The 27,023-nt window shown below is 52.5% G+C and overlaps 2 protein-coding genes across 3 annotated transcripts in view; one reads left to right on the plus strand and one right to left on the minus strand.

Moving 5' to 3' along the window:
- Window positions 1-426: 426 nt before the first annotated feature.
- On the plus strand, window positions 427-15,497 carry Aifm2 (apoptosis inducing factor mitochondria associated 2). 2 transcript variants are annotated; one of them, XM_046419912.2, is made up of 10 exons: window positions 441-494; window positions 5,803-5,934; window positions 7,242-7,440; window positions 7,780-7,895; window positions 9,490-9,609; window positions 10,050-10,142; window positions 11,345-11,453; window positions 13,129-13,281; window positions 14,680-14,880; window positions 15,154-15,497. In XM_046419912.2, the coding sequence occupies exons 3-10, from the start codon at window positions 7,263-7,265 to the stop codon at window positions 15,303-15,305; spliced, it is 1,122 nt and encodes a 373-aa protein (XP_046275868.1). In that variant the 5' UTR covers window positions 441-494; window positions 5,803-5,934; window positions 7,242-7,262; the 3' UTR covers window positions 15,306-15,497. The 2 variants fall into 2 exon arrangements, with proteins under 2 accessions (XP_046275867.1, XP_046275868.1); XM_046419911.1 differs by lacking the exon at window positions 5,803-5,934 and having other exon boundaries at window positions 427-494.
- A 1,588-nt stretch (window positions 15,498-17,085) lies between these two features.
- Window positions 17,086-27,023, minus strand: part of LOC124076151 (core histone macro-H2A.2) — a 53,703-nt gene continuing 43,765 nt past the window's right edge. Inside the window, exons 8-9 of the mRNA XM_046419959.2 lie at window positions 20,644-20,818; window positions 17,086-17,859 (exon numbers count right to left, since the gene is read on the minus strand). Of these exons, the coding sequence (XP_046275915.1) occupies window positions 17,694-17,859; window positions 20,644-20,818 (341 nt within the window). The 3' untranslated portion in view covers window positions 17,086-17,693. The remainder of the gene's footprint in view (window positions 17,860-20,643; window positions 20,819-27,023) is intronic.

The raw sequence follows: 27,023 nt of genomic DNA on the forward strand, positions 1-27,023 counted from the left end.
ATTTTATCTCCCCAGTCCCTAGCACAGTGCCCGGCATACAGTAGGTGCTCAAACGAAATTACTATACATATTCGTGGAGAAAGGAGGTGGATGTTGTGCCCAGGGTTGTAAAGCCTGCCAGCGGGAGAAGCTTTGGGGCTGTTACCCAGCAACTGAGCAGCGTCGAGCGGCCCGGGCAGGGCTGGAGCGGGGGGCGCCGGCAGGCAGCCTTAGGGACCTTGTTTCAAACTTTGAGAGTTCACCCGCGGTCAAGGTCCGTCTCGCTGGCGGTCAAGGTCAGTCCCACGCGCCGCAGGGGACGAAGCCCAGGGCACTGAGGCGGGAGTGGGGAAAGCTATTCCGGGCCGCCGAGGCGTGGCCGCTGGACCGGAGGGCGGAGCTGGGTGCGCCCTGTCCGCACGGTCGCGGTCGCGGGGCGGGGCGGGGCGGGCGCCGGAAGACGCCTGAGGATCCGATCCGATCGCAGCGGAGAGGAGCCGGGTCGGCGGCGGCTGGTGAGTTCGCGCTGGTGTGACTGAAGAATGGGGCTAGAATTGCGCCCAGGGTCGCGCAGCCAGTGCTCGGAAAGGTCCCCAGCGGCCCGGGCGAATCGGGGACCCCAACAGGGGCGCGGAGCGGGGGCCTGGCCGACGGCTGACGAGGTCGGGAGGTCGCGGGGTGCAGCGGGCGGTTGCCTAGGATACGCGGCGCAGGCCTGAGCATCCCACACCGGCGAGACAGCGCAGGGGGCTCTCCGCCCCGTCCTCTCCCTGAACCCCTGCCAAGAAAGGTGGGCGCCAGCCGGAGACAGCGGGGAAGCTGAGGTTCCGCGGGTGTGACACGGGTCCTGGGAGGTCCTGGAGTACTGAGGGCAGAGGTTGGAAACCTTAATCTTCAAAAGGAAAGTGACAGGAGACGGCCGAGTGCCCATCGACTTGGGGTGCATCAGGAGGCCGAGGTTCTGCGGGGTGAAGACCAGCAGAGGCTGAACTAACTCTCATGCAGTTCCAAGTCAACTTGGAACTGCTCTAGTGGGCAGTGTTGGACGCGTCCCTCCCAATGTCACCCACACCGAATACTCCCTTCCCTCCTTCCCCAGTAAGGGTCTCTGAGCTGGGCCTTAGGCGCATGCTTGTGATCCCAGTGACGAGCTGCTCCCGAGGCTGATAGGAGGATCGCAAGTTCGAAGCCAGCTTCAGCAATTTAACAAGACCCTGTTTCAAGCTAAAGAATAAAAAGGACTGAGGATGTAGCTCATTAGTAAAGCGCCCTCAATCCTCAGTGCCAAAGAGGGGGGTTCTTTTTGACCCTGGGATTTAAGGAGAAGCTGGGGAGAATGAGGTGGTTTGGGAGGGTGAGTTTTGGAAGGGGCTTTGCCCCTGTACTTCAGGGTAGTATCAGGTTTTAGCTTCTGCACAGAGGCCTGCTGCTGGGGCTCCTCAAGCCCTCAGAGGACATCTGCCTCACCTCAGTTCCTAGAGAGAGCTCTTCAAAACCACTTCCATCTCACTGAGGACCAGAAACCCAAACCAGGGCAGGGCCTTGCCCAGGACTACCCTGCCCATAAGTGATGGAGCTGGGCAGGTGGGAGGCGCTCTGGGGCCGGCCAGGCTTAAGCAGGGTCCCAGAGCACATGCAGCAGACCATGGTAGAGTGAAGGAGATATCAAAATGACTGACTCTGAGAAGCTTGGTCACCTCACTAAATTGCCGAGACCGGCCTTGAACTTGTGATCCTCCTTCCTCAGCCTCCGGAGACTCTGGGATTACAGGCCTGCACCATGGCACCCAGCCTCTCTTCAGACTTTGAGTCCCTTTTGGAAATTGGTCTTTTTTTTTTTTTTTAATATTTGGGATGGGTTCCCTGGGGGGCTGGCCTTGGAGTGCCCACTCTCAGCCTTGCCTTTAGTGTCCAGTGAGGGAGGTCTCCTGCTCTTCTCTATCCCTGAGGTAGAAGAGGAGATGCTCAGAGCCCATCGAGTCACACGTTAGTGGCCTGATCATCCAAGGTGGCCACTCCAGAAACATGACTATCCAAAGGCCAGTGTTGAAATCTACCCTCGGAGGAAGCCATGATGACTTAAAAAGTCCTGGGTTGGATGTGGTCTCTGTGAAGCAATGCAGGCGATGTTCTTGCCTTGATCAGGCCTGCTTGTCTCTTACTGTGTCTTCTGAGCCTTGACCTCTCATCAGCTTTGGCAGAAATGTGACTTCTTTGCTTTCCAGTGGATTCCTAAAGGCCTCTTATTATTAAAAAAGAACCCCCTGGGATCAGGCTCATGTCTGACCGAGCAATTCCAAGTGCAAACCACATGAAAAGTTTGTCTATGAAAAAGTTGGGGATAAGGCTGTGCCTTAATCCCAGCTACTCAGGAGGCTGAGGCAGGAGGATAGCACATTTGAGGCCAATCTTTGCAACTTAGAGAGACTCTGTCTCAAAATAATAACAAAGATGTGATTTCCCCAGTGGTAAAGTACTGCTGGGTTCAGTACTGAAAGAAAAAAAAATAGCTTGGGTGGGTGGATAATAGTTTGTCTTGTGCTGTATTCTCCCACTGATGGAGTTTTTCATGGATTAATGGAGTCTCCCATTGATTGAGGTTTGCCTGTACTATTGCCATGTTAGATGAGGTAATTGAACATTCATTCATTCATTCCATGCGTATATTTTGAGCACCTACTGGGTAGGTGGCCTGAAGTGCAGCCCTTGGTTGAGGTGTCTGGCTAACTAGGTCATGGCCCAGCAGAGAGGAGTCCAGCCGTCCTTAGGGGCCAGGTAAGAATTGACACTGCAAGAGCCGAGGAGAGTGGGGGTGTCCAGAAATGCTAGGTGAGGGGCTGCTGCCGAGGAAGGGTGGAATGTGCTGGATAGTACCTGGTTCCCATCCCCAAGTGAGGCTGTCAGAGGTCATTAGAGGAGAAAAAGACAGATTCCAGGAGAGGCCTCAGGCAGCAGGAAGTGGAAGAGCACCTCCTCTCCCATAACCCTGCCTGCTGCCCTTGGAGGTCTGGATATTTTTTTGCCTTCAGGCCTCCCCAACTCTGGAGAAGCGGTTGCCTTGAGGGGGCGGCCTGCCTTGGTGGGTGAGGCAAGGGTTAAGGACCCCTGGGGACTGAGGGAACTCTGGCTAAACTATTTTGGTCAAAGTACCGCCTGTGAGGCCTGCCCTGGGGCTGCTGGCTTCTCTTTGCACAGGGAAGTGTCCCCTGAGGGGCTGGTGACAGCCTTGTTTGCCCACCTGGCAGTTAAAGCTGCCTTGACAGGCACGCAGTGGTATCTGTGCTGGCCCCTGTCCCCTGCCCTCCTGCGCACCCTACCCCTTCTGCCACATGTACCCTGAATAACTCCCACTGCTGTCCACCAGGGCTGTGGCCTATGCTGTCCCCTCGCTCCTTTTCAGACCTCTTGGATATTGCCTTTGAGTCCCTGGGTGGCCCAGTGTGATCTAGCACCCAGTGGCTCCTCTGTCCCCCATAGCCTCTCAGAGCCCATGCCCAACCAGCTTGGAACGGAGGCTTTCTGGGTATTTTCCTACCTTATCACTGGCTGCCAGCCCCCAGGGCAGGGCCCATCACAGGGGTTCCCACACTGAAGGGGCAGGTGAGACACTCCACCTGTGGCTTGCCTGATGCCTCCCACGTCCCAGGCCCTGCTTAGCTCCTGGTGCCCTCTCCTACCTGTGCCTGGGACCTTGAGCCCTCCTGGCTCCTGGCTCCCAGGAGACATTCTTCTGGCCCAGTTGGCAGAATAAGCCTGAGGAATACTAGGGATCAATTCTGGATAACCTTTCTGAGGATGTGGGCTGTGAAGAGAGCCCTGTCCCCATGAGTACTATCCTGGTCCCAGCTCTGCCCAGGGTTCAGTTAAATGGGAGGGATCCTCCAACCTCAACGCATTGGGATCATCTGACCAATGGGAAACACCTGGAAATCACCTCCAAACCTCCTCTGTCCCTCAGGGAAAAAGGTCGGCAGTGGGCAGTTGAACGTCCATGAAGACAGTGCCCAGAGTTCTGACTGTAAGCCACCCCTGGCTGTGGGAAGATTGGGGGACCATGTTGGGGCCACCATGGCTTGGAACCCCACGTGTCCAAGGACAGCTCAGGGTGTTAGAGCTGGTGGGGCCTTAGAGCCCCCACTCATGAGAGGGAGTACATTTTTTTTTGTTTTTGGTGCCAAGGATTGAACTCAAGGGCACTTATTCACTAAGCCACATCCCCAGCCCTTTTTATATTTCGTTTTGAGACACGGTCTCTCAAGGTTGCTTACAGCCTTGCTAAGTTGCTGAGGCTGGCTTTGAACCTGGGATCCTCCTGCCTCAGCCGCCCAAGCCTCTGGGATGAGAGGCGAGCACCATCGTGGATGGAGGTAAATTGAGGCCTAGAGAGGCCTGAACTCTAGGCTACTGATGATCAGGACAGTGCAGTGACCTACCAGTGCTGCAGTGTGACCCCAGAAGGTCCCCTGGAGCCCTCACCCCCATGAAGCTTCAGCAACTTCAAGACTGACCTCAGAGTGCATGTCCTCCTTCCTTGACAGCCCTGCCTGCCCTCCCACTGTCAGCTTCCTCCTCCCTGAATCTCACAGGGCTGTTGGGCCTCGATGCTCTCTGTACAGTGACCCTTGCTTGTTCCCTGGCGCCTCCCCGGCAGCCCTCACCTATACTTGGCACAGTCTGGGAGCAGGTGTGGTTGGTTGCCTGTCGCTGAGCGAGTGTCTGCAACAGTCCCCGGCTGCTCTTAGGAGTTCAGCTTCCTCTGTCTGAAGGCTGCACACCGTATGTGTCCTTCTCTGGGGTACAGCTGGCCAGAGACAAGATCCCTGGTTAGAGCCCCAGTCCCTCAGCCTCCCTAGGGGCAGACTGGGATGCTACAGGTGACCCTGTCCACAGCCTCCCAGGTGGGCTGGGGGAGCCCTGATGTTTTAGTCAGCATTTCCATTACTGGGATCCAAAGACCTAATTAAGACAATATGGAGGAATATTGTTTGGGGCTCATGGTTTCAGAGGTCTCAGTTTACAGGTGGCGGACTCCCTTTTTCTGGGCTTGAGGTGAGGCAAACAGCAGGGTGAAAAGGCCTGGAGGAGGAGAGCCGCTCAGGGTATGGTCCGCAGGAAGTAGGAGAGGCCCGCTCACCTCCTCGGGCCACACCCTACCTGCCACACTTACCACCTGGTTCACTGATAACAGTGGATTAGTTCACTGAGGAGGGTAATAACTCACAACCCAGTTGTTTCACCTCTGAAATTCTTGCCTTGTCTAATACTTGAGCTTTTGGGGGACACCTCATGTCTTAACCATAACGCCTGGCCACGTGGTTATGGTTCCTTTCCCCTCTGTCCACCTCGGTGTTTGGGCATCTAGTGACCCAGCTACTGCTTTCCTCAGCCTCAGATGGCCCCAGCTCTGGCTCTGGGCCACGGGTTCCTGAATTCCAGTTCCCCTGAGACTTAACCAAGGTTTTCTCTCAGTTTGCTGGGAACTGGTCACCGGTGAGTGTGAGCCTGGGGTGAGTCCAGCCTGCAGATCTGGCCCTGTACGTGCTTCTTACATGACCGTACCTGTCCCTGGGTCCTTGCTGTCCCCTTTCACCTCTCACCGAGGAGTCCGCATGACACCGTTTCTCCTGACCGTCTCTCTCACCCGCAGACATTCCTTGGAGATTTAGCCCAGAAGGACTTTTTGCTGTCCCCATTTTGGGGGGGCATGTCTCCTGACTGTCCCAGGAAAGCTGTAGGAGCGGGACCTGGCCCCGTGCCAGCTCCTCCTCCCCACCCCATTGTCACACCCCATCTGTCTTAGTCCCATTTGTGTTGTTACAACAGAATACCACGGACGGGGCGTTTGGAGTGAGCAGAACTGACTGACTGACGCTCTGGAGGCTGGGAGTCCAGGAGGGCAGGGTTGCGCGAGAGGGCCTTTTTGCTGTGTCATCCTGTGACAGAAGGCCGAAGAGGGTGAGAGAGCAAGAGACCAAATGAAGCCACAGGCCTTTTATTTATTTATTTGTTGGGGATTTAACCCAAGAACCCTTTACCATGGAGCTACATTCCCAGCCCTTGTTATTTTGAGACGGTTGCTTATGGCTTCACTGAGTTGCTGAGGCTGGCCTTGAACGGCTCAAGTTATAGATGAACACATGCCTTTATTTTATTTAGGTATTTTTTATGTGGTGCAGAGAATTGAACCCAGTGCCTCACGAATGCTAGACAAGCACTCTGCCACTGAGCCCCAGCCCCGGCCCCTCAGGCCCCTCAAGGTCTTTTACATGACTGATTCATGGATTAGAACCTAAAGGATGCAAGCACTTCCCATTTGCTCCCAACATGGTCACATTGAGGATTAAGTTTCCAACACACGCTTTTTTTTTTTTTTTAAATGATACTATGGGATTGAACCCAGGGATGCTCTACCATGGAGCTACATCCCCAGCCCTTTTGCAAAATTTTATTTTGAGACGGACTTTCACTAAGTTGCTAAATCTGGCCTCGAATTTATGATCCTCCTGAGTGGCTGGGATGGCGGGTCATGGGACACTGTGTTCAGTTGCAGCACATGCTTTTGGGGATACATTCAAACCATAGCGACATTCTATTTTGGAGGAGTCTCAGAGGAGCTGAAATTTGGGAAAAGAGCTAGAAGTTGAGGCCATCTCGTCAGACCCTGTTAATTGACCTTCTTAGATTTGGGCCATAGCCTGTAAGCCTAGCAAGGTGTGGTTGTAGTGTTTGCTTGGTGCAAGGCTTGAGGAATTTCTGTCTGTTAGATGTGCCCGTGTCGGCCAGTTCTCCACACGCCTGTTCCCCGTTCCCTACTGTTCACCTGCCCAGCTTCCCACACCATTTACATTATCCACCTGATCCTTTGACTGTGTGAGCTCTGCCATTATAAGGGTAGGGGCCACAGCAAGAGCATGTCAGTAGAAGGTCCATGTAAATGTTGTTGAGTGATTATTACCCTCTTCCAAAGTCTGGTGAAATATACTGGGTAAAAAAGTGCAGAATAGTTTGTTAAACGTGTGCAAAAATTGTCAGAACTGTAGGTGCGAAGAATATCTCTGGGGAGGCGCATGCACACGTGGTAAAAGTGGGTGCCTCTGGAGAAGGGAGCAGGCTGGGTGGGGGATGGGGCAAAGGTAGGATAGCAGTTCTGAATTTAATTCACATTTTACAAAACTGGAATTTCATTCATGAAGGATTGACCTCATTTGTGAAGGTCAGTTCATGACATTTGACCTTGACTCTGATTTGGTCTCTTCTCCCAGCCTAGTAGTGCCTGGTTCAGGATGGGGTCCCAGGTCTCGGCGGACACGGGAGCCCTGCACGTGGTGATCGTGGGTGGGGGCTTCGGCGGGATCGCGGCCGCCAGCCAGCTGCAGGCGCTGAACATCCCCTTCCTGCTGGTGGACATGAAGGACTCCTTCCACCACAATGTGGCTGCCCTCCGGGCCTCCGTGGAGAGTGGTAATGGGCTCCTTTCTGGGGCTGCCTTTGTGAGCATGGCCTTGTCACTGCAGTGGGACCTAATTTCAGGGACCGATTTTCTCCATGTAGGGCGAGTTTCCTAAATGACATCAATAGATTCTTTCCTGTCAGTGGCTTAAGCAGTTGCCATAACAAGGCCTCGCAGTCAGAGCTTGGGCTTTTCCAAAGACCTGGGGGCCCAGATTGGCACTTAGCAGTCGGGGGGACCTGGGTGCCCCTGTTGACCTAGCTGTGGCCAGGGGTGCCCCTGTTGGTATGTGGCTCAGGAGAAGCTCAGCCTGGTTCTGCACTGTGAACTCTTCTGTGTCCGTTCCCCAGGGTTTGCCAAAAAGACATTCATTTCCTACTCAGTGACCTTCAAGGACAACTTCCGACAGGGCCAGGTGGTCGGGATAGACCTGAAGAATCAGATGGTGCTGCTGCAGGGTGGTGAGGTGAGTGTGGTGGGCTGACCCAGCTGTCCTCTAGCTGGAGGACCAGTCTCTCTAGGGCTGAGAGAGTGCCCTCTGTGCCTCCAAGCTCTGCCTGTTGCGGGACAGATAGGTTCTTCATGGAGAGAGGCTGGACCACAGCAGCCACAGAGTATGGTGGCAGGCATTTCTTGAGTTTTTCCTGTATGCCAGGCACTGTCCTGATCCTTCATGTAAATCTCATTTGGTGATTGCCATGACGGTATAAGGCAGGTGGGACCCTCGTTTTTCATATACATTAAACGGCCTGCCTCAGGTCCCCCAGCTGAGCTGGCAAAAGACTGAGCCAAGATGGGAATCCGGGCACTTTCAGCCCTGAGTCCTTGCTCCAGAAGCCAGTGTCCTGGACAGGGACCAGGCCGGGCCAGCCGTGGAAACTGTCCTCACTATCTAGAAGTAAAAGTTAGGCACAAGCATGATGCCATGTTCCCCAGATGGGGAGGCCATTGGGGGCTGAGGTTTCCTTCACTCATCTTCATGATCCTCGCCCCAGGGAACCAAGCACGCTGCCTGGCATGTGCCTGCAGAGGGCTGAGCTCTGTCAGTGAGCAGCCACCAGCCCTCAGAATGGACTGACGGACAGCTCTAGCTCAGCCCCCAGTGCAGTATCTAAGCTAAGTGGGGCTTGGAAACGGGGAGACAAGTTCCTGTCCTCAATGAATATGTGCCTTAGTGTGAATCAGTCGTTCTTGAATTAATTTAAGGGACCAGAGACTCACTAGTTGGAAAGATTACTGAGTGTCTCTTGTCCTGCAGTTTTGATCTGTGCTTCTCAGAGCCTTGGAAGGGTCCATGAGGGCACCTCGGAGCTCAAAAGCAGGGGCTGAGTGGGTCCAGACGGCCTCTGGTCCCCCTCCCACTGGAACACCTTTATATACTTAGGCTCCAAACAATATTCCCTTCCCTCCCTCCGTTCTTTCCTTCCTCCCCCTCCCCACTCTGTTCTTTTGGTAGGGGTGGGAAGAGCCTTCTAAGCTGTCCAGGAGATTCTAAACTCCACATTGGAAGCGCATTCCCTGTGCCTGATTTCCTGTTCCATGCTGACCTGCCTTCTGCAGTGGGGCCTCTCCCCTCCCGTAGGGTCTGGCGCTGTGGGTCATGTATTCTGCAGGCAGGAGGTAAAATCTGCTTGTTTAGGTCTTTGGGTTCTGGTGCCATCCCTTGGCCCCCCTGGTTTGGTGATTTCACTTCCTTCCAAAAGGATGGTGTCCTCCGTGTGCCCACGGGCCTCTTCTGCCTGGTGCTCCTTGGATACTGGGGTTCTGGTGTTAGATATGGAAACCCAGGCCTCCCCACTTTGTCTTACCCTTATCTTTCTTTTTCTTTTCTTTTTTTTTGGAGTGGGTAGCAGGGATTAATTGAATCAGAGGCACTCTACTGAGTCACATCCCCAGCCCTTCTTCTTCTTCTTCTTATTTTTTTATTTGGAGACAGATCTCACTAAGTTGCTGAGGCTGGCTTTGAACTTGTGATCTTTCTGCCTCAGCCTCCGAGTCACTGGGATTACAGGCAGGTGCCACTGTGCCCGGCTCATCTTTCTTTTTCTTGTCCCTCACAGGCCCTGCCCTTCTCCCATCTTATCCTGGCCACGGGCAGCAGTGGGCCCTTCCCTGGCAAGTTTAATAAGGTCTCCTGTCAGCAGGCTGCCATCCAGGCCTATGAGGACATGGTGAAGCAGGTGAGCTGCTGCGGATAGGTGTGGGGAGGTATAGGCGGATGAGGGAACAGCTGGGGCCACAGCAGGGAGACGGTGGGCACTTCAGAGCTGCTGAAGCAGCTGGAGATTGGAGATTGGAAGACAGTCCCTGGGAGAGGCCCTGGGCCTGCCACAGAGGCCTGGACATGAGCTCCCCAGACCTGCTCAGGCTCTGCTTGGTGTGGCCAGACTTGTCCCTTCACCTTCACCTGCCCTCCTGATTGCCCAGCGCTTTGGGGTTTTAGAGCAGGCTCAGTTCCTGTGATGGCAGTCAGTTGGCACAGTGACCCTAGGAGGAGGCTACTGGGATCCCAAATATGGAGAGATCTCTACCTTTCTTTGGGCAGGGAGCCCACACCACAGGTGGAACCGCCAGGTGGAGGGTGGATATGTAGGTGTGTTTGTGTCCCTGTTCTCTCCAGGTCCAGCGCTCCCAGTTCATCGTGGTGGTGGGAGGCGGCTCCGCTGGAGTGGAGATGGCAGCAGAGATTAAGACAGAATACCCTGACAAAGAGGTGAGGCGGCCACCTTGGCCTGGAGCTTCTTTGACTTTACCTGAGGAGCATCAGGAATTTTCTGAGGGCTCTGGAGGTCAGAACCCTGCTCACAGAAGCTGTGCATGCTTGTGTGTTTCCTGTCTTGTGCTAAAGAGAGATTCTGCAGAGACTTTTCCCAGGGAACCAGGATCCTGCCACTGACTTTGCAGACCTGCTCTGGGGGTGTCCTGTTCTTGGAGAGGTCCTGCTTTCCGGGCCAACCCCGTGGGTCAGACCCAGGGAGATGTCTTGTAAAGGTGAACTCTGTCAGCTGGGCGCAGTGGTGCACGCCTGTAATCCCAACGATTCTGGAAGCTGAGGCAGGAGGATCACGGGTTTGAAGGCAGCCTCAGCAAATTAGTGAGGCACTAAGCAGCTCAGTGAGACCGTGTGTCTAAATAAAATGATAGGGAAGAGGGGTGGGAGGGAAAGGGAGAAGGGGATTAGCGAGGATGGTGGAATGTGGTGGTCATCATTATACAAAGTACATGTATGAAGACTTGAATTGGGTGTCAACATACCTTATATACAACAGAGATATGAGAAATTGTGGTATATATGTGTATTAAGAATTGTAATGCAAAAAAAGTACATGTATAATGGCATAAATTGACGTACTTTATATACAGAGATACGAAAAATTGTGCTCTATATGTGTAATAAGGATCGTAATGCATTCCACTGCTGTCGTGTATTTAAAAAAAATAACAAAATCAATAAAAAAAGAAAAAATATATAAAGAAGGGCTGGGGATGTGGCTCAGTGGTTAAGTGTTGCTGGCTCAATCCCTGGAACCAAAAAAAAAAAAAAGGTGCACTGTGTCACCTTCAGAATTTAAGCCCTGGTAATAAAACCTAGACTTTGAGTACCTCTTCTTGCCGACAGCCAACTTGAACAAGGACACACTCAGTTGGTTTTTGGTCCCTGCCTGATGGGGTAGCCCTTGCCCTGGATGGCCACGTGGTGGGAGCCTGCAGGGCAAACCCTTGCCTGCCCAGGCGTGGGATCAACTGGCTAGCAGTGCCTTCTGCCCACAGGAGGGTGGCCTCAGCCTGCACTGATCCTTCTAATGCTCAGGGGTGCAGGGGGCAGGGATAGAGAGCCCTCGGCACCTGGAGAGAGAATGTCCTGGCTTGCCCTGGGCATGGCGAGCGCTGAGTGATGGTTTGTTTTGTTCCCAGGTCACTCTCATTCACTCTCAAGTTCCCCTGGCTGACAAGGAGCTCCTGCCCTGTGTGCGGCAGGAAGTGAAGGAGATCCTCCTCAGGAAGGGCGTGCAGCTGCTGCTGAGTACGTGTGGACTTCAGCCCCCCTGACCTACTGGGACGGCTCAGAGCCCAGCCACAGTTACCCAGTCTCCCTTCCTCTGCCTCCTGGGGATCAGCCTGAAGCACCAGGAACAGTCCTAAGCGTCACAGCCTACTGACGCCTCGTCCAGCTGGAGGGCCATGTCATGCAGGCAGCAATGCTTGCTGTGCTTAGGGCACAGGAAAGACGGGGGAGATCTATTTGCTAAGTGGTGCTGTGGGATACTTCTTTAATGAATGATGTATATACATATAGATTTTTTTTTTAGTTGTAGAAGGACACAATAGCTTTACGTATTTATTTCTATGTGCTGCTGAGGCTCGAACCCAGTGCCTCACACATGCGAGGCAAGCGCTCTACCACTGAGCGCCAGCCCATGATTTATATATATCAAGCTTTTTTTTTGGTATTAGGGATTGGGTACTCCCACACCCAGCTCTTTTTTTTGGGGGGGTGGGTACCAGAGTTTGAACTCAGGGGCACTGAACCACTGAGCTGTATCCCCAGCCCACTTTTTAATTTTATTTAGAGACAGGGTCTCACTGAGTTGCTTAGCACCTCGTCATTGCTGAGGCTGGCTTTGAACTTGTGATTCCCCCTGTCTCAGCCTCTTGAACCACTGGGATTACAGGTGTGTGCCTGGCCCAAGCTCTTTTTATTTTTTATTTTGAGATAGTGTCTCACTAAGTTGCTGAGGCTGGCCTCAAACTACTAATCCTCCTGCTTCAGCCTCCCAAGTTGCTGATGACAGATGGTTCTACCACTTGCAGCACTGAATGATTTTTTTTAAAAAAGTGCATTTGAAGGATCTGCCCTAAAATTCGATATTTTTGTGCTAGAGGGAATAGTTTTGTTGGTTTATTTTGAGAGTAATGAATGTGGCTTTGATATAGATTGGGGGGAGGGAGAGACCTGCATTCTATTTTTTTTCTTTCTTTTTTTTGTGATACTGGGGATTGAATCCAGGGGCACTTAACCTTTGAGCCGTACCCCAGCCCTTTTTATTTTTTATTTTGAGGCAGGATCTCAGTAAGTTGCTGAGGCTGGCCTTGGACTTGTGGTCCTCCTGCCTCAGCCTCCTGAGTCACTGGGATTACAGGTGTGGGCCTCTGTGCCTGGCCCACCCAGCATTTTAGAGGGGGCTCTGATCCCAGTGGTGGGACACCCATACTTGACTGCACTTGGGCCTTGACATCCTGTGCCTTGTGGGTAAGGTGGCCAGGCATCTGCTATGAAAGTCCCTCCCTGGTTGTGAAGGACAGTTAGTGCCCTGATTTCAGGCTGAGGGTCCAGGAAGCCGGCTTCTCTGCCTTTCCCTGTCCTTGCCTTGCCAGTGGTGTGCTGGGACGGACAGGGGGACTGCTGACATTCAGCAAGGCTGGCTTGAGGTTTTCTGTTGAATAACTCTTCCCAGAACTTCTTGACAAGCTTCACTTCCCCCAGCAGCTGCTTGGAACTTTCCTCCAGTTGGATGCCCTGGGGCCAATGTCCACACAGAAGGGCCCGAGGGAAGGGCACGGTGGGGGAGGGGGTGGAGTGATTGCCTAGTTGGGCCGCTGCAGCCCAGGTCTTCCCACCGTCAGCCTTGGCACGGCCCCAGCCTCTGCCAGCCTCTGCCCACCTCCTGGTCATGGGACCACCCTGCCCTCCCATGCAGGTGAGCGGGTGAGCAACCTGGAGGAAATTCCTCTCAACGAGTATCGCGAGTACATCAAAGTGCAGACAGACAAGGGCACGGAGGTGGCCACCAACCTGGTGATTCTCTGCAATGGCATCAAGATCAACAGTTCTGCCTACTCTAGTGCATTTGGTAAGCAGGTGACCCGGGCCACCGCCTCAGTCTCCAGCATTCTTTGCAATGCCCTGTAGTCCGTGTCCCTGAACCAGCGCCCCTGTCCATTTCCTAGCTGCCCACTTGCTTTCTTCTGAATGGTGACCTCTATGGATCTAGGTTAGGAGACCAGAATCTTCTAGCATTGGGACTGTCCCCTAGTGGTAAGAGATAGGAACAGGCTTCTGAGAGATGAGAAAGACCCATTTCCTGCTATTTTTATAGGTATGTGGGAGAAGTTCTGGGTCAGGCCTTTCTCTGTTCACAGTCCCTGTTTTCTCCACATTCAAATCTGAACATTTGACTCCTTTGGGGAGTAGGCCATAACATACCATCATTTCTTTTTTTTTTTTGGGGGGGTACTGGGGATTGAACCCTGAGGGGCTTAACCACAGAGCCACATCCCTAGCCCTTTTTATTTTTTATTTAGAGACAGGGTCTCTCTGAGTTGCTTAGGTCCTTGCTAAGTTGCTGAGGCTGCCTCTGAACTGGCGACCCTCCTGCCTCAGCCTTGAGAGCCATTGGGATTCTAGGCGTGCGCCACCGCTGGCTGCGCCCTCTTTTCTTACAAGTCAGTATTTAGCTGTTGAGTTACCTGGAAGTGTGGGCGGGGGAGGAACTGATGTGTTTAGGCCTCCAGGGGTCAGTGTGGATGCTGTGGGACTCCGGGTGCCATCATTTACTTCTGAACATCCTTCCCTGTCAAGGAGCTCCTGTGCCCAGCAGGAGGGATGATTCAACTCCAGAGGAAGCATGCCCGGGCGGGTGTCCTAATGTAATGTCAAAGAAAATTTCTCTTAATCTGTTAAAAAAGAAAAACTGTTTAAAGTAGTTTATCATTTATTTTATTTTTTATGTTTCTGGGGATTGAACCCCTGATACTTTATCACTGAGCTACATCCCCACCCCTTTTTATTGTGAGACAGGGTCCTTTTAAGTTACCCAGGCTGGCCTGGAACCTGCAATCCGCCCCTCCCTCAGCTTCCTGAGCAACTGGGATTATAGACAGGTGCCACCATGCCTGGCTCAGTTTATCATTTATTAAAACCTTGCATTTATTTTAAAATTCCGAATCTATGTTCAAAAGGAAATTTAAAGCTTGGCTAGCCAGTGCAGTGTATCAGGAGTTAGAGTCCCATGCATTTTGGAGAAGGCGGCTTGCTGGGGTTTTGACGGTCTCCGCCCTGGAGCTGTGAACTTGTCTTTGCAGGAGGGGTCCGAGGTGGGGACCCCAGCAGGAACTCTGAGAGTGGAGGATGGGCCTCTGAGCATGCACCTTGGGGGCCACTGAACTAGCACCCAGTCCTCATCCCCCGTGTCTGGTGGCTGCTTAGTGCAGCAGCTCAGGACTTGGTTTGGGTGTCCTCTTGCCCACAGAGAGCAGGCTGGCCAGCAATGGCGCTCTGAGAGTGAACGAGTTCCTCCAGGTAGAGGGCTACAGCAACATCTATGCCATTGGTGACTGTGCTGATGTGAAGGAGCCCAAGATGGCCTACCACGCCGGCCTCCATGCCAACGTCGCTGTCACCAACCTCGTCAACTCCATGAAGCAGAGGCCCCTCAAGGCCTACAAGCCAGGTGAGGGAAGCTCAGGGGCCTCCTGGTGTTGAGAGTTTGGGGTTAGATAGGGAAGACTTCTAGTGCTGTACAAAGGCTGGCCTCTAGACCGCACCCTCGAAACCGATGATAGAGACATCCTTCTCAAGCTTTTGAAAAATAAGCTGGGGACTCCCTTGCCTTTCCAAAATCGTATCCCCCTTCCTGTCCTGAGTCGGAAGGCCCAGGAGGAGGTGCGCCCTGGGAGTCGCGGCCCGTGACCTTCAGTGGCTCTGCTTTGTGTGTGCTCCCCAGGTGCGCTGACGTTCCTCCTGTCCATGGGCAGAAACGATGGCGTGGGCCAGATCAGTGGCTTCTACGTCGGTCGGCTCATGGTGCGGCTGGCCAAGAGCAGGGACCTGTTTGTCTCCACGAGCTGGAAAACCATGAGGCAGTCCCCACCCTGATGGGGAGGCCAAGTGGCAGACGTGTCACTACTGCAGATGATGACGGGCCTCTGGACAAAAAGCACCCGGCTGACAAGTGCCAAAGCACAGGCTCTTCCTGTGGAATGAGATGCCAGTGATGTACTGTGTGGACGCACGACACATGTAAAACCAATCGTGAGGGGGGGCATTAAAAAGACGTGTCCTAGAGGATTCCTTCTGGGTTCGGAAGGTCTGCTTGCAGCAGCGCTGGCTGGAGGGCCTGGGGGGGGGCAGTGGCAGGTTCCTCTGGGACATGTGTGTGCCTGTGCCTGTGGGCTTGATGTGGTGTGTGTGTGTGTGTATGTGTGTGTATGAGTGAGGGTGTGTGTGTGCCTGTGCCTGTGCCCGTGGGCTTGGTGTGGTGTGTGTGTGTGAGCGAGGGTGTGTGTGTGCCTGTGCCTGTGGGCTTGGTGTGAGGTGTGCTGTGTGTGTGTGTGTGTGTGTGCCTGTGGGCTTGGTGTGGTGTTCAGAGCTCTCAGGGTGGTGCGGAGAGCTGGCTCCTGGAGCCTGGTGTCCATCTGTGAGAACAGGAAGGAGAACCTGCAAATTGAGACCAGCCACAGAAGCAGCCCCGGGGTGGGGAGATGGCTTGCACCCCAAACCTTTTCCGTCACGTGGGGTGGTGAAGCCTCTACATCCCACAACAATCAGGAGCCTCATTTTAAACTCCTTTTTATGGTTGGTGCCTATATTTTAGATTTGTTTGTGGTGTCTTTTTAGATGGGGTCTCACTCTGGTGGCCAGGTTGGTGTCAGACTCCTGGGCTCAAGTGATCCTCTTCCTCTGCCTCCTGAGTAGCCGGGATGACAGGTGCATGTAGGTACAGGTGGCTAGTCCCTTCAGGCCTTAATTCCCCTGAAGCTTTGTGATTTCAAGATCGTGACTACATACCATAGGTGTATTTAAGAACAAAGACAGAATACCCTTTCTGGTTAACCTGTCCCGACAGTGAGTTTTTACAGAGCGGGCAGGGGTCAAGGCTGAAGCCAGGCTTGCCAGCTTCTGGAGGTGGGTAAGGAAAGGCAGCAGAATTTGATGGTAGGGTGCGTCTGTTACCCTTCAGGGGGCAGAAGGGGGCTCTGCGGGGCTTCCTAGTATGTTTCCAGGCACTGTTGACTGGCGAATTTATAAGTAACAAAACTCCAGCTCCTGGGGGTGAGAAGGGGTCCTCGAGGTTTGTGCTTCTGGTTTCCTGGACAACCCCCGGCACTCGTCTGCAGGGCCACCTTAGAGCAGTAATGTCTAAAATTTAGACTCCTGTATTTGGGAGAGACATTCCAACGTGGAAGAGTCTATCTTGGAACCCCTAGGTTAAATCTCCGTGGCAGAACTTGATGAGTTCACATGAATAAATTCAGGCTGACTCTCCCTGCCCTCCCCATCCCTGCTCATCTTTGATGGTGGCCTCTGGGGACTGGGGCAGAGTGCTGGGGCCACCAGACTCACTTGGGCTCTCAGCCCATCCCACGTTTGGGCTATACCCCGCCGTCTGTTCCACTTTGTTGCCAAGGCCTAAGTGAGACATCCTGCTTCCCGGAGGTTGGTGACCCCTCTTGTGGCTTCATCACGCCAGTGGGCTCCTTCTTCCCAGAGGCAGGACCGCCACCTGACCACACAGGCCATGGACATCACCTAGCATGGCGGACATCTCCGCCAGTCAGTGACAGGCCTTGTTCTATTTATTAGAACATTCTAGAGGTATCCATTCATGGGGACACAGTTTTCCAAATAGAGGAAAATATTGCAATAAAAGAATATGTTATAAGAAAGACACTGGATCTTTTATTTTTTCTTTTCCTTTTCTTTAAAAAAATGAAATGAAACCAACAAACAAAAAGCCCAAAGCAAAGAACTTTTGAGGAGTCGTTACAGATGTCATAGGGGAAGGGGGGAGGGGCTCTAAACCAGAAGAGAAAAGCACCAGAGCGATGTCGTCCCCATCTTCTCTCCACCACGGACAGGCCAGCAAGCCCAGCTGACTCTCACGCCCTCTTCCCTTGGATAAAGGAGGAACAAAAGATTTTTAAGAATCTTAAAAGGATTTTTTTTGTGTGTGTGTGTGTGAGTGTGTGTAAAAGTCAATGCTATAAATCTAAAACGAGGTCTGTGTTTTTTTAAAAAAAGTTCTAAAACAACTGGAAGAAAACACATGGGAAGAACCCCTGGTGGAGACCTGGTTAAATGCGGACCAAGGCCCTTTGTAAGGAGAATATAAAATGCAGAGGGTCCCTCGGTGGCAGGACCTGCTCCTGCCTCTGCTCCCTGCTGCCCTCTCAGCTGCCCTCCGCTCCCCTTCCTCTCTCCTTTTCAGAAATAAAACCCCACTCTCATGACGTGGCTCTTCCTCCGATCCCTGCTGGACAGCGGCTACTTGGCGTCCAGCTTGGCCATCTCCTGCACGTAGATGCCGATGCTCTCGCTGTCAAAGAGCAGGAAGTACACGTTCTTCAGTGACGACGCGCTGGAGTCGTCAAAGTGGGCTGAAATGGCCTTCAGGGTCACCTGGGCGGCCGTCTGTTTGGGAAAGCAGTTCCTGTACCAAGGCAAAAGGAGAGCCCACGTCATTTTGGTCCCAAGATCCAGGGTCCTAACTCTTCCCTCAGCCTGGGAGGGCAAAGCCCTGGGTTCCTTCTGATTTTGGCTTTGGGCTCTTGTTTGTACTGAGTGGGGCATCACTATGCATAGAGTCACCTCTGACCTAGTCAAAGGGTCATTTGGAGGGGTTGGTGGGAGACTTCGTCCTCACTTTATAGGTCCCACACTGACGGGTATGATTTTGGCCAACATCATAGGGCTGCCAGGTGAGGTTGCCCTGTTTTTGAAGCTGTATTGCCTGAATCAGGTAGAACTTGGCTTAAAAATTTCTAGTAATTCAGCTGGGCATGGTGGCACCCATCTGTAATCCCAGCAGCTCGGGAGACCGAGGCAGGAGGATTGTGAGTTCAAAACCAGTCTCAGCAACTTAGTGAGGCCCTACGCAACTTAGCGAGACCCTGTGTCTAAATAAAAAGTCAAAAAGGGCTGGGGATGTGACCCAGTGGTTAAGTGCTCTTGGGTTCAATCCTTGGTACAAAACAAACAAACAAACAAAATCTAGCAGTTCTGCATTAAAATACCTGGCCTTCATAAAAGCAAACATAGGTTTTTATTAGCTTCCTCAAAATTGGTTTCAATACTAAACAGATTGTTTAATAAGAGCAAAAATGCATGCTTACTAGCTTGTCTTCAAAATTCCTTTCCACGTCCTCACTGTTTCATGTGATTTTGACAGTGGTTCTGGGTAGGACTGGGCCGGTGGAAGTTTGCTAAGAGTCCCAAGCACCAGGGAGCCATCGAGAGTGCTGTCCACTGGCCTCATGAGATACAGCCATAATGGTTACTTGGGGTCAGCCACCAATGACCCCTGGTACAGGTCCAGGATGGGCCTGCCCCATGTGGATTCTTGTGCATGTGCTTGTGGGTGTGTGTGCATTCTGTTGAGGAACACGCTGCCTATGGCCCACTTAGAGACCATGTAGCCGGCAGTGCCTAGGCCTGGACTGGGGAGGGCCAGAGCTGGGGGCTGTGCTGGAGATACAGTTACAGCGGGAACCTAGGCCTCTCGGCTCTCTCTTCTTCTTCCAGTGATGTGCCTGCCTAGGTTACAGAGCCCAGCCTCCGCCCCTCGGTGACGCCTTTCACAGCTCTGGGAGTGTCTACCCTACCTCAGCGTCCTGGCCCTGCTGTTACCCCGGGGCAGCAGAGGAATCCCACAGCGGGACATGTGGGATGGGGGCGAGGTTCCACATTCTAACCAGGAGATGTTCCCGCCTCTGTTCCACAGACCATACTGGAGTAGCAAGGCCTTCAAGTCTGGTGTCCCCGCCCCCCCTTCTTTCCCCTTTCCATTCCTTTCTTTTCTCCTTCTTTCCTTTCCTCCCTCCCTCTGGGGATTGAACCACTGAGCTACATCCCCCAGGGTGCTGTGGCTCAGGTATGAAGTATCCCTCAAAGCTCATGGGTGAGACAACGCAAGAAAGTTTAGAGGTGAAATGACTGGGTTAGGAGAGCCTTAAGTAACCAGTGCGTTAATCCACTGAATCAACTGAGCGGTAATTGTAGGCAGGTAGGGTGTGGCTATAGGAGGAGGGTCTGAGGACGTGTCTTTAGGGTTTGTATTTTTGTCCATGGTAAGGGGATCTCTCTCTCTCTCTGTCTGTCTGTCTGTCTCTCTCTCTCTCTCTCTCTTTCGCTTCCTGGTTCCATGACCTGAACCAATTTTCTCTGCCATACCTATCCACTTGATGATTGGCTTCACCTTGGGCCCAGAGCAATGGATCTTGGTCTGTCTATGGACCAAGATCTCTGAAACTGTGAGCACCAAATGTCGGGAGCTGCCACCCAGGAGCTGAGCGCCCCCTAGCCTTGAGTGATGGAAATGTGGAGACTGGCTTCCTCTGCCTGGAAGCAGGTGGATCCCCATCTCCGTTCAGCAGGGGAGTGAGGCAATGGGGGGAGTGGGCTGCCTTCTGGTTCCTCTGTAATACTACCCCTTACCTTTTTTGGATGGACTGTTCTATTGAAAGGCTCTCCTCAATACACAGGGCTTCAGGCACGCTCCCTCTGTCTGCCTCTCTTGCTTCCTTGTGGGAGCTGGGGCCGAGGAGCCGTTGTTGCTGAGCCCCCCAAAAAAAGGTACTTTCTGTGTCTGTGTGATTATATAGTAGCCAGCCCAATTCACCTGGAATGACCCTGGCTGATTTAGTCACGTGTTGCGGCATCCAAAAGAAACTTTTCCTCCTCTAAAATTGTTCTTGTCAGGTCTTTTGGTCACAGCAGCTGCTGCCAAGAATCGGACTTCAACACAGGTCCACAGTTGCCCAGCCCTGTGGTCCCCCTGCCCCCAGTTCCTGAGCAGCTGGAGTAGAGGCGTGTACCACTGTGCCCGACTCAAGCCTGGTGTTTTCTAATCGTGCATTCTAGAACGTGGGTAGCTGCTGGGATGTGGGCTTGAACACAGCAGGCTCTCAGAAATTGACATGCCACCTTGCTCTGCCACAGTATGTTCCCTACAGCCACTTCTCTGCCTGGGCTTGGACGTCAGGAGGCAGGGGCTGGCCCCAGCCATGGACAGCAGCCTCTTGGCCGACCAGGGGGCCCGTCTCTCCCTGTGTTTGGAGGTGGGAAGCTGGTTCCTTACTCTACTGCCTGGCTACCTGCTGACCGTGCTGGCGAGCCCTGGCTGCGTCTTCTGGAGTGGAAGACCACGTGTGAGTTGAACAGCCACTGGTTCCCAGCGAAAAGCCTGGAGAAACCAACTCCAGAGGAAGCCTCCTACCTGCCACTGGGGAAGGGTGGGAACGCGACAGACTTTAGCTTCTTGTCCTCGGCTGCTGACAGGCAGTTTTTGATGGTCTCTTCAAGCTGTTCTTCACATTTGTCGGAGCCCCACTGGGGGATGTGACAGTGGATGACAAATTTGGCTGCAAGTCCACTGGATTGGCTGACGGCGGCTGGGACATGGGAGAGAGGAACGCTGCAGGTCATTTCCTAAGTCTTGCCTTCAGCTGGGAGTTAGACCAAAGAGCGCGTCTACATGTCAGGTCCACGGGTGGAGTGGGGTGGGGTCGGGGGACCAGGAAGTGGAAGGGAAGCTGACCGGATGGCATTCCCTGCTTCCCAGCGGGAGCTGTTGGGATTGCCCTGGACGGTCAGCACGAGCTTCAGGGGAAAGCCTCAATGCTGACAGCTCGTCAACTCTGGTCTGCCAGCCAGGCCCGGAGTAGGGACCTGCCCACAGTGGCTGAAGTCAAAGGATCACTCCCACAGAGTCTCCTGTGTTGTGGTAGGTTGAGTAATGGACTCCCCACCACACCCACCCCTGACCTCTGGGACCTGTGGATGTGACCTGTGGATGTGACCTGACATGGCCAGGGAGAATTTTCAGATGTGACTAAACGGGAGATTCTCCTGGATTGTCTGGCTGGGCCCTGAAATGTAATCCTATGGGTTCTGTGAGAGGGAGGCCGGAAGGCCCAAAGTGGTGAGGGGACAAGGAAGTGGAAGGGAACCTGACCGGATGACATTCCCAGCAGGGTGGTGACAGAAACAGAGACTGGGGCGCCCTGTCCAGGGGCCAAGGCCTGAAGCCAGGAAAGGCCAAGGCCTCTCCCAGGCACCTTCTGAAGGAACCGGTCTTGTGACACCTTCATCTAAGCCCTTAGACGAAGACTGCTGCAGACTGCTGACCTCACAACTCGAAGAACAGAGTCATGTTTGAAGCCACCGAGTTTGTGGTACTTTGTGGGGGCAGCCATAGGAAAAAGACACCCTGGCTCTTTAAAAACAGCCGTTTCTGAGCCCAGCCCCCTCACAGATCCTGACTTGGTCTGGTGTAGGCTTGTGCCGTGCTCTTGGAATTCTGGGCCCCTCCCTGAGCTGAGAACCACCTCACTTGGTCATAGATTTCCTTGGACAGTCATGTACTTGATCATTTCCGTGTATCCTGCCAACAGCAGGGGTTCAAAGTGAACCATGCAGCCTGGCCCCACAATTTCAAATTTCCGTGATGCCAGCCTGGTCCTGTTCTCCTTTGCCTTCCTTTTTACCCCCCTGGACATGGCTCCCGTTGGCGACAGGGCTGATAAGCGCTGTGGCTGCTGAGTTTCAGGGAAGTCCCTGTGACTATCCATCCCCTGCCCCATGCTGCTTGTCCCTAGGCCACCTACCTGGCGGAGCTGGGCTCTGTGCCCCAAGGGTCCCTAGTCCTCTTCAAGTGGCCAGGGCCTGGGAGCCTTGGCGCTCTGGGGAAGTCATGGCCACTAGGGCAGTGTGTGTGACATGCATGTATCTGCCAGGCTCTGGAGCTGTGTGTAGGGTTGGCTTGGAAGATTTATTTGAAATATACGATGCCCATCTAGTCTGTGGGACCTGACGGTGTCAGAGGCGCTGTGACTGTACTTGCTTGGGTGGGTGGGGACTGAGCTGCTGGAACCCGGGTCAGGGAGGGGGGGCTGTGAGCTCCTCGCCTTCCAAGCTCTGAGTGGGTCTAAAGACAATCAGACAGGAATGAGCCAGTCCATGCAAGACGTGTGAACAGGGGGCCTCACAGCTCGAGGACTGACCCTGCGGCCTTGTGGGTCTGTACACAGATGCGGAATGTGGCTGTTGGGCCTGGATAATGGGCCCTGGAACCCGGAACCTGGGACTGTCCTGCAGAGAACCTAGGACCCCGGGGTTTGGCCTGATCAGGGCAATTTTTCCAAGGCTCTTACTGATCTCATGTGCTGGAGAAGCTGGTTCTTCACACCCACGGCTGATTTATTTTATATATATGTCACACGATAGTCATGTTATCAGCCGAATGATATTCTTTTGAATCTAAAGTCATTTTTAAACAAGAGGAATGCGTTTACTGGCGGTGTGAAACAACCAACCAAGGAAGAAAATGATTTTCGAGGTAGCCCCTGATAACATTTCAATCCAAAGCAAAGCATCTCCATGGCAACTGGAGATGGGAAACGTGGCTCGCAGCTGCTGTGGTTTGTGATGCTCTCTGGAGGTGCCAAGGACAGGGGTCAGGCTGTTGGGAGGTATTTGTTATAAGCACCGACTAATGCTGCTAACCAAATGGCTCGCAGCCATCTCTGATCTGATGTGATGCCCCCTGGTGGAACTCTTTCACCTACTAGGTGCATTCTGCTGCTAGAAGCTTCTAGAACCTTCCCTCTGGTGATCATCGCAGTGTGGAAGACCAGACATATTCTTAGGCATCACCATAGCAAAAAAGGGACCCCAGGGTGGCCTCTTGTCCTGCTGGAGAGCTACCATTGATCCCTGGTCACCATGACACTGTGGACTTCAGTTCCCCAGAGCAACCTCTGTTCTTCCTGCCTGTGGGGTCCACTGCTCTTCCCTGCTGCAGGAGGCGTTCAGCCCTAGCTGCTAAGCAACCATCTGCAGCCCCATAGCCCCCTCAGCTTTCAATAGCACCCTGCACACTGGTGACCTTGCTGGTGCCCCAGGCCCAGTGTGTGTCCAGCAAAATTATCGTTCACTCGTCAAGTTCCCAAAGGAATGTTCAGGGGCCTCATTCACAACCACATCCCGTGTTCCCACCCTACAGTGTGCACTGAAGGTATTAACACAAACTGGCTCTGACCCCTACGACAAATTCATGGATGTGTTTACCACACAGCCTCTGTCACTTCCCAGGGCAGCATGTGGCATTTCCTCATTCGGCATCTCCTTCCGACGAAGCCGCTATCTGGTGCTACCCCTCACTGGTGCTGCTCCTAAAATATTTCCTGACGCACCCTCTCCACACCCTGTGCACCGGAGACCTGCACTGTATTTGGTCTGCTTTGCCCACCCCAAGATGCACTTAAAAATCATTATCATCTTTTTTGTTGTGGTGGTGCTGGGACTGAACCTAGGGCCCTGCACACTAGGTGACCATTCTGCCACTGAGCCACACGCCGAGGCCATTTAATATCCTTTTACTTATTTAAACTTTTTTTTTTTTTTTAAATCAGGATGCATCTTATAGTTGCTGTCAGCCAAGATTGAAGCTGAGTTCTTTCAGAGATAAAGTTGCATTTCCTTCTACATCACTTGGGGACACTACCAAACGGAGGTCGCACGCCACTGTCTTCTCTGCCTGAGGTTTTGGGCAGCACTGGATTTGGCTGTAAACCTGCAGAAGTACTGGCCTGCAGTTCAGGTTCGCCAGCAAGAGGCCTTTCCTCCCAACACCAAAGTCAAGACATGTACTTGCTGTCCTTTCTGCAGGGTGGGTCACCATGCTCTTAATCTGAATGTCCCAGCCTCATGAGGGGTCTCCTATTAGCCCACTTATGAAATTTAATCTTAGTGGCCCAAACAATAAAGGCATATATTAAGACTGATGGTGTCTTGAAATTAAATGAAACACGAAGTCAGATCCTAAAGGATCGTCTCCCCTTTTCTCTTCTTCCCAGGGCATGTACCAACTTTAAAATGTGGACTCGTGTTCTTTCTAGCCCTGATGGCCCCAGACTACACATACTTAGACTCAACATATTTGTGCCAAATCACAACCGTTTCCTGCAGCCCTCTACTTACTTCAGATTGACTTCTGGTTCCTTCCAGAAGGGTCTGAATTGCTGCCTCTCAACTTTTGCATGTTTGAAATTGTGCACTATATATATGTACTTTCTTATTAATTTACTTATTTTAATTGGTTATATATGACAGCAGAATGCATTTTGATTCATTGTGCACAATTGCAGTACAACTTTTCATTTCTCTGGTTGTACACAATGTAGCGTCATACCATATGTGCAGTTTTATATATATATATATATATATATATATATATATATATATATATATATATATATATATATATTTCCAGGCAAGCACTCTACCACTGAGCTACAGCCCCAGCCCCTGGCCCTCACTCTTGAATGAAAAACAGCACTGTGGAATTCTTGGTGGCGTGTTTCCCTTCAGTGCTTTGAAGACATTTCTTTCCTGTTTCCAGTTTCGGGTTGCTGATGAGGCGTCTGTAGCCATCAGACTTCTCAATTCTTTACGGATGATCTACCTCTTCTCTTGGGTTGCCTTGGAGGTTTCTCTTGGGTTTTGAACCTTTGACCCTTCATTATCATGGGTCAGGTTTGAGGTCTATTTTTATTTATAATGCCTGCTATTTTCAACCCCAGGGCTCATGTTTAATTCTAGAAAATTCCCAGCTACGATCTTTTAAAATACTGCTTCTACACCTCTGTTTTCTACCTCTGGGACTCTGTTGAGAAATGCGCCAGCACCCCTCATTCTGTGGAGAGCAGCTATTTTCTCTCCTCCTCACCCCGTCAGGCAATTGGCTGGAAGCCTCCCCCAAACCCAAGCCCCCAGACCAGGTGCAGTTCTTAAATGGCTTATCTGAGTTCTGTCTCAAGGTCATGGGGATGAGGGTCCTCCAGACTCTGAGGTCAGTGGGCAATGTGGCCTTGGGCCTGGGTACGGGGATCGGATCCTTCCTCTACCCTAGAAAGTCCAGTTTTACCCAAGCCATAGCCCTGGGGGATGGTCAGAACTTTGCCTTCAGAAAGGCCAAGGAGTTCTCTCCAGCCCCTTGCTGTGAGCAGCGAGCCTGGCCCTGCTCCTTCCACCAGTGACTGCAGTCCTTTATAAGCAAGAGTGGCCTAGTGGCTCTGCATAGTCCCTGCCCTGCATCCCGGTGGCCTGGGCTGCAACTCCCCCGTTGCTGCTGCCTGTCTTTTACTTCCGTCTACACACATGCCGATCTTACGTTTGAGGGTGGCTGTCTTAAAACAATTTAAAAAGGAAATTTGGCCCACCATTGCGTGTCTGGGGAGGGGCGTGTACCAGCTCTAAAGTGTGGACTCTTGTTCTTTCCTGACTGGGAGCTCCCGTTATTTTTCTAATAATCTAGTCTGATCATGACAGTCCCCTGCCTTAACTTCAAGGTGGCCTTTCTGGTCCAGATAGTCAGATCCAAACCCCGTCACACAGCCCCAAAGGCTCGACTCACCTTTGGCCGCTGTTCTCTCCCCCTTGCTTGCTCATGTCCACGGCCACAGTCCCCCAGTGGGCTGCACCTCCTCCCCCAAGGGCTCCCTCTTGGTGCCCGTTTATTGTGTCTGGGGACAGCAGGAGGTTTCGCTGTCCTCGGCAGTCGTAGCATGAGTGCAGCACAGAGAGGGAATGGCCTGGGGATGGTGTGGTGGGAACATGGCTCTGAAAGGGAATCACTTACCAGTAGCCATGACAACAGGTGCCCACACAAAAACCTCTGCACAGATGTGCACAGGGGCTCCATTCACAGTTGCCAAAGTTGGAAACAACCCAGACACCCATCCACGGTTGAGTGGATAAACAAAGTGGAATATCATTTGGCCATAAAAGGGAGAGAAGTACCAACACATGCTACCACACGAGTGGGATTCAAAAGTACCATGTTAAGGGCTGGGGTGTGGCTCAGCGGTAGAGCACTCGCCTAGCATGAGTGAGGCCCTGGGTTCGATCCTCGGCACCACATAAAAATTAATAAAATAAAGCTATTGTGTCCACCTACAACTGAAAAATAAATATTAAAAAAATCCCATGTTAAGTGAAAGAAGCCAGACACAAAGGGCCACCCATCGCTGTATGATTCCCTTTACGTGAAAGGTCCAGAGTGGGCAAATGTGCAGAGGCAGAAAGTAGATGAGTGGATGCCACGGCCTGGGGAAGGCAGGTGGGGGGACTGCTCAATGGGGACGGGGCTTCTGTTCAATTTCAAGGTGATCCAAACGCTGTGGAACTAGGTGAAAGACTTAATGCTACTGAAAAATGGTTACAATGGGGCTGGGGCTGTAGCTCAGTGGCAGAGTGCTTGCCTTGCACATATGAGGCACTGAGTTCGATTCTTAGCACCACATAAAAATAAACAAATAAAATAAAGACATGCTGCCATATTCAACTTCCAAAAAATTAAAAAAAAAAATGGTTACAATGGCAAGACTTAAGCCCTGTGTATCTTACTGCACACATACAAAATCAACCCAATGGCTGGAGATCATTGTGGGGGATCTGAGGTATGTACGTGAACATGAACGATCCAGACACTTGTAGACCCCAGAGCATATGGAATGACCTCAAGGGGCCTGCTCAAATCATCAGAGATGCTGAAATAGCTTTGGGATAGTTAGGGCATATTTCGTGGCAGAGACT

This window comes from Marmota monax, unplaced genomic scaffold, assembly GCF_021218885.2.
Source record: "Marmota monax isolate L192 unplaced genomic scaffold, Marmota_monax_Labrador192_F-V1.1 WCK01_AAM20220418_F8-fsc00019, whole genome shotgun sequence".
Taxonomy (NCBI): domain Eukaryota; kingdom Metazoa; phylum Chordata; class Mammalia; order Rodentia; family Sciuridae; genus Marmota; species Marmota monax.

Excerpts from the sequence above, each read along its gene's own strand:
- Aifm2 (XM_046419911.1), top strand. The coding sequence starts at position 7,263 with ATGGGGTCCCAGGTCTCGGCGGACACGGGAGCCCTGCACGTGGTGATC. Across the intron at positions 7,896-9,489 it reads TGCTGCTGCAGGGTGGTGAG|GCCCTGCCCTTCTCCCATCT; the intron begins GTGAGTGTGGTG and ends TGTCCCTCACAG. Across the intron at positions 9,610-10,049 it reads ATGAGGACATGGTGAAGCAG|GTCCAGCGCTCCCAGTTCAT; the intron begins GTGAGCTGCTGC and ends TGTTCTCTCCAG.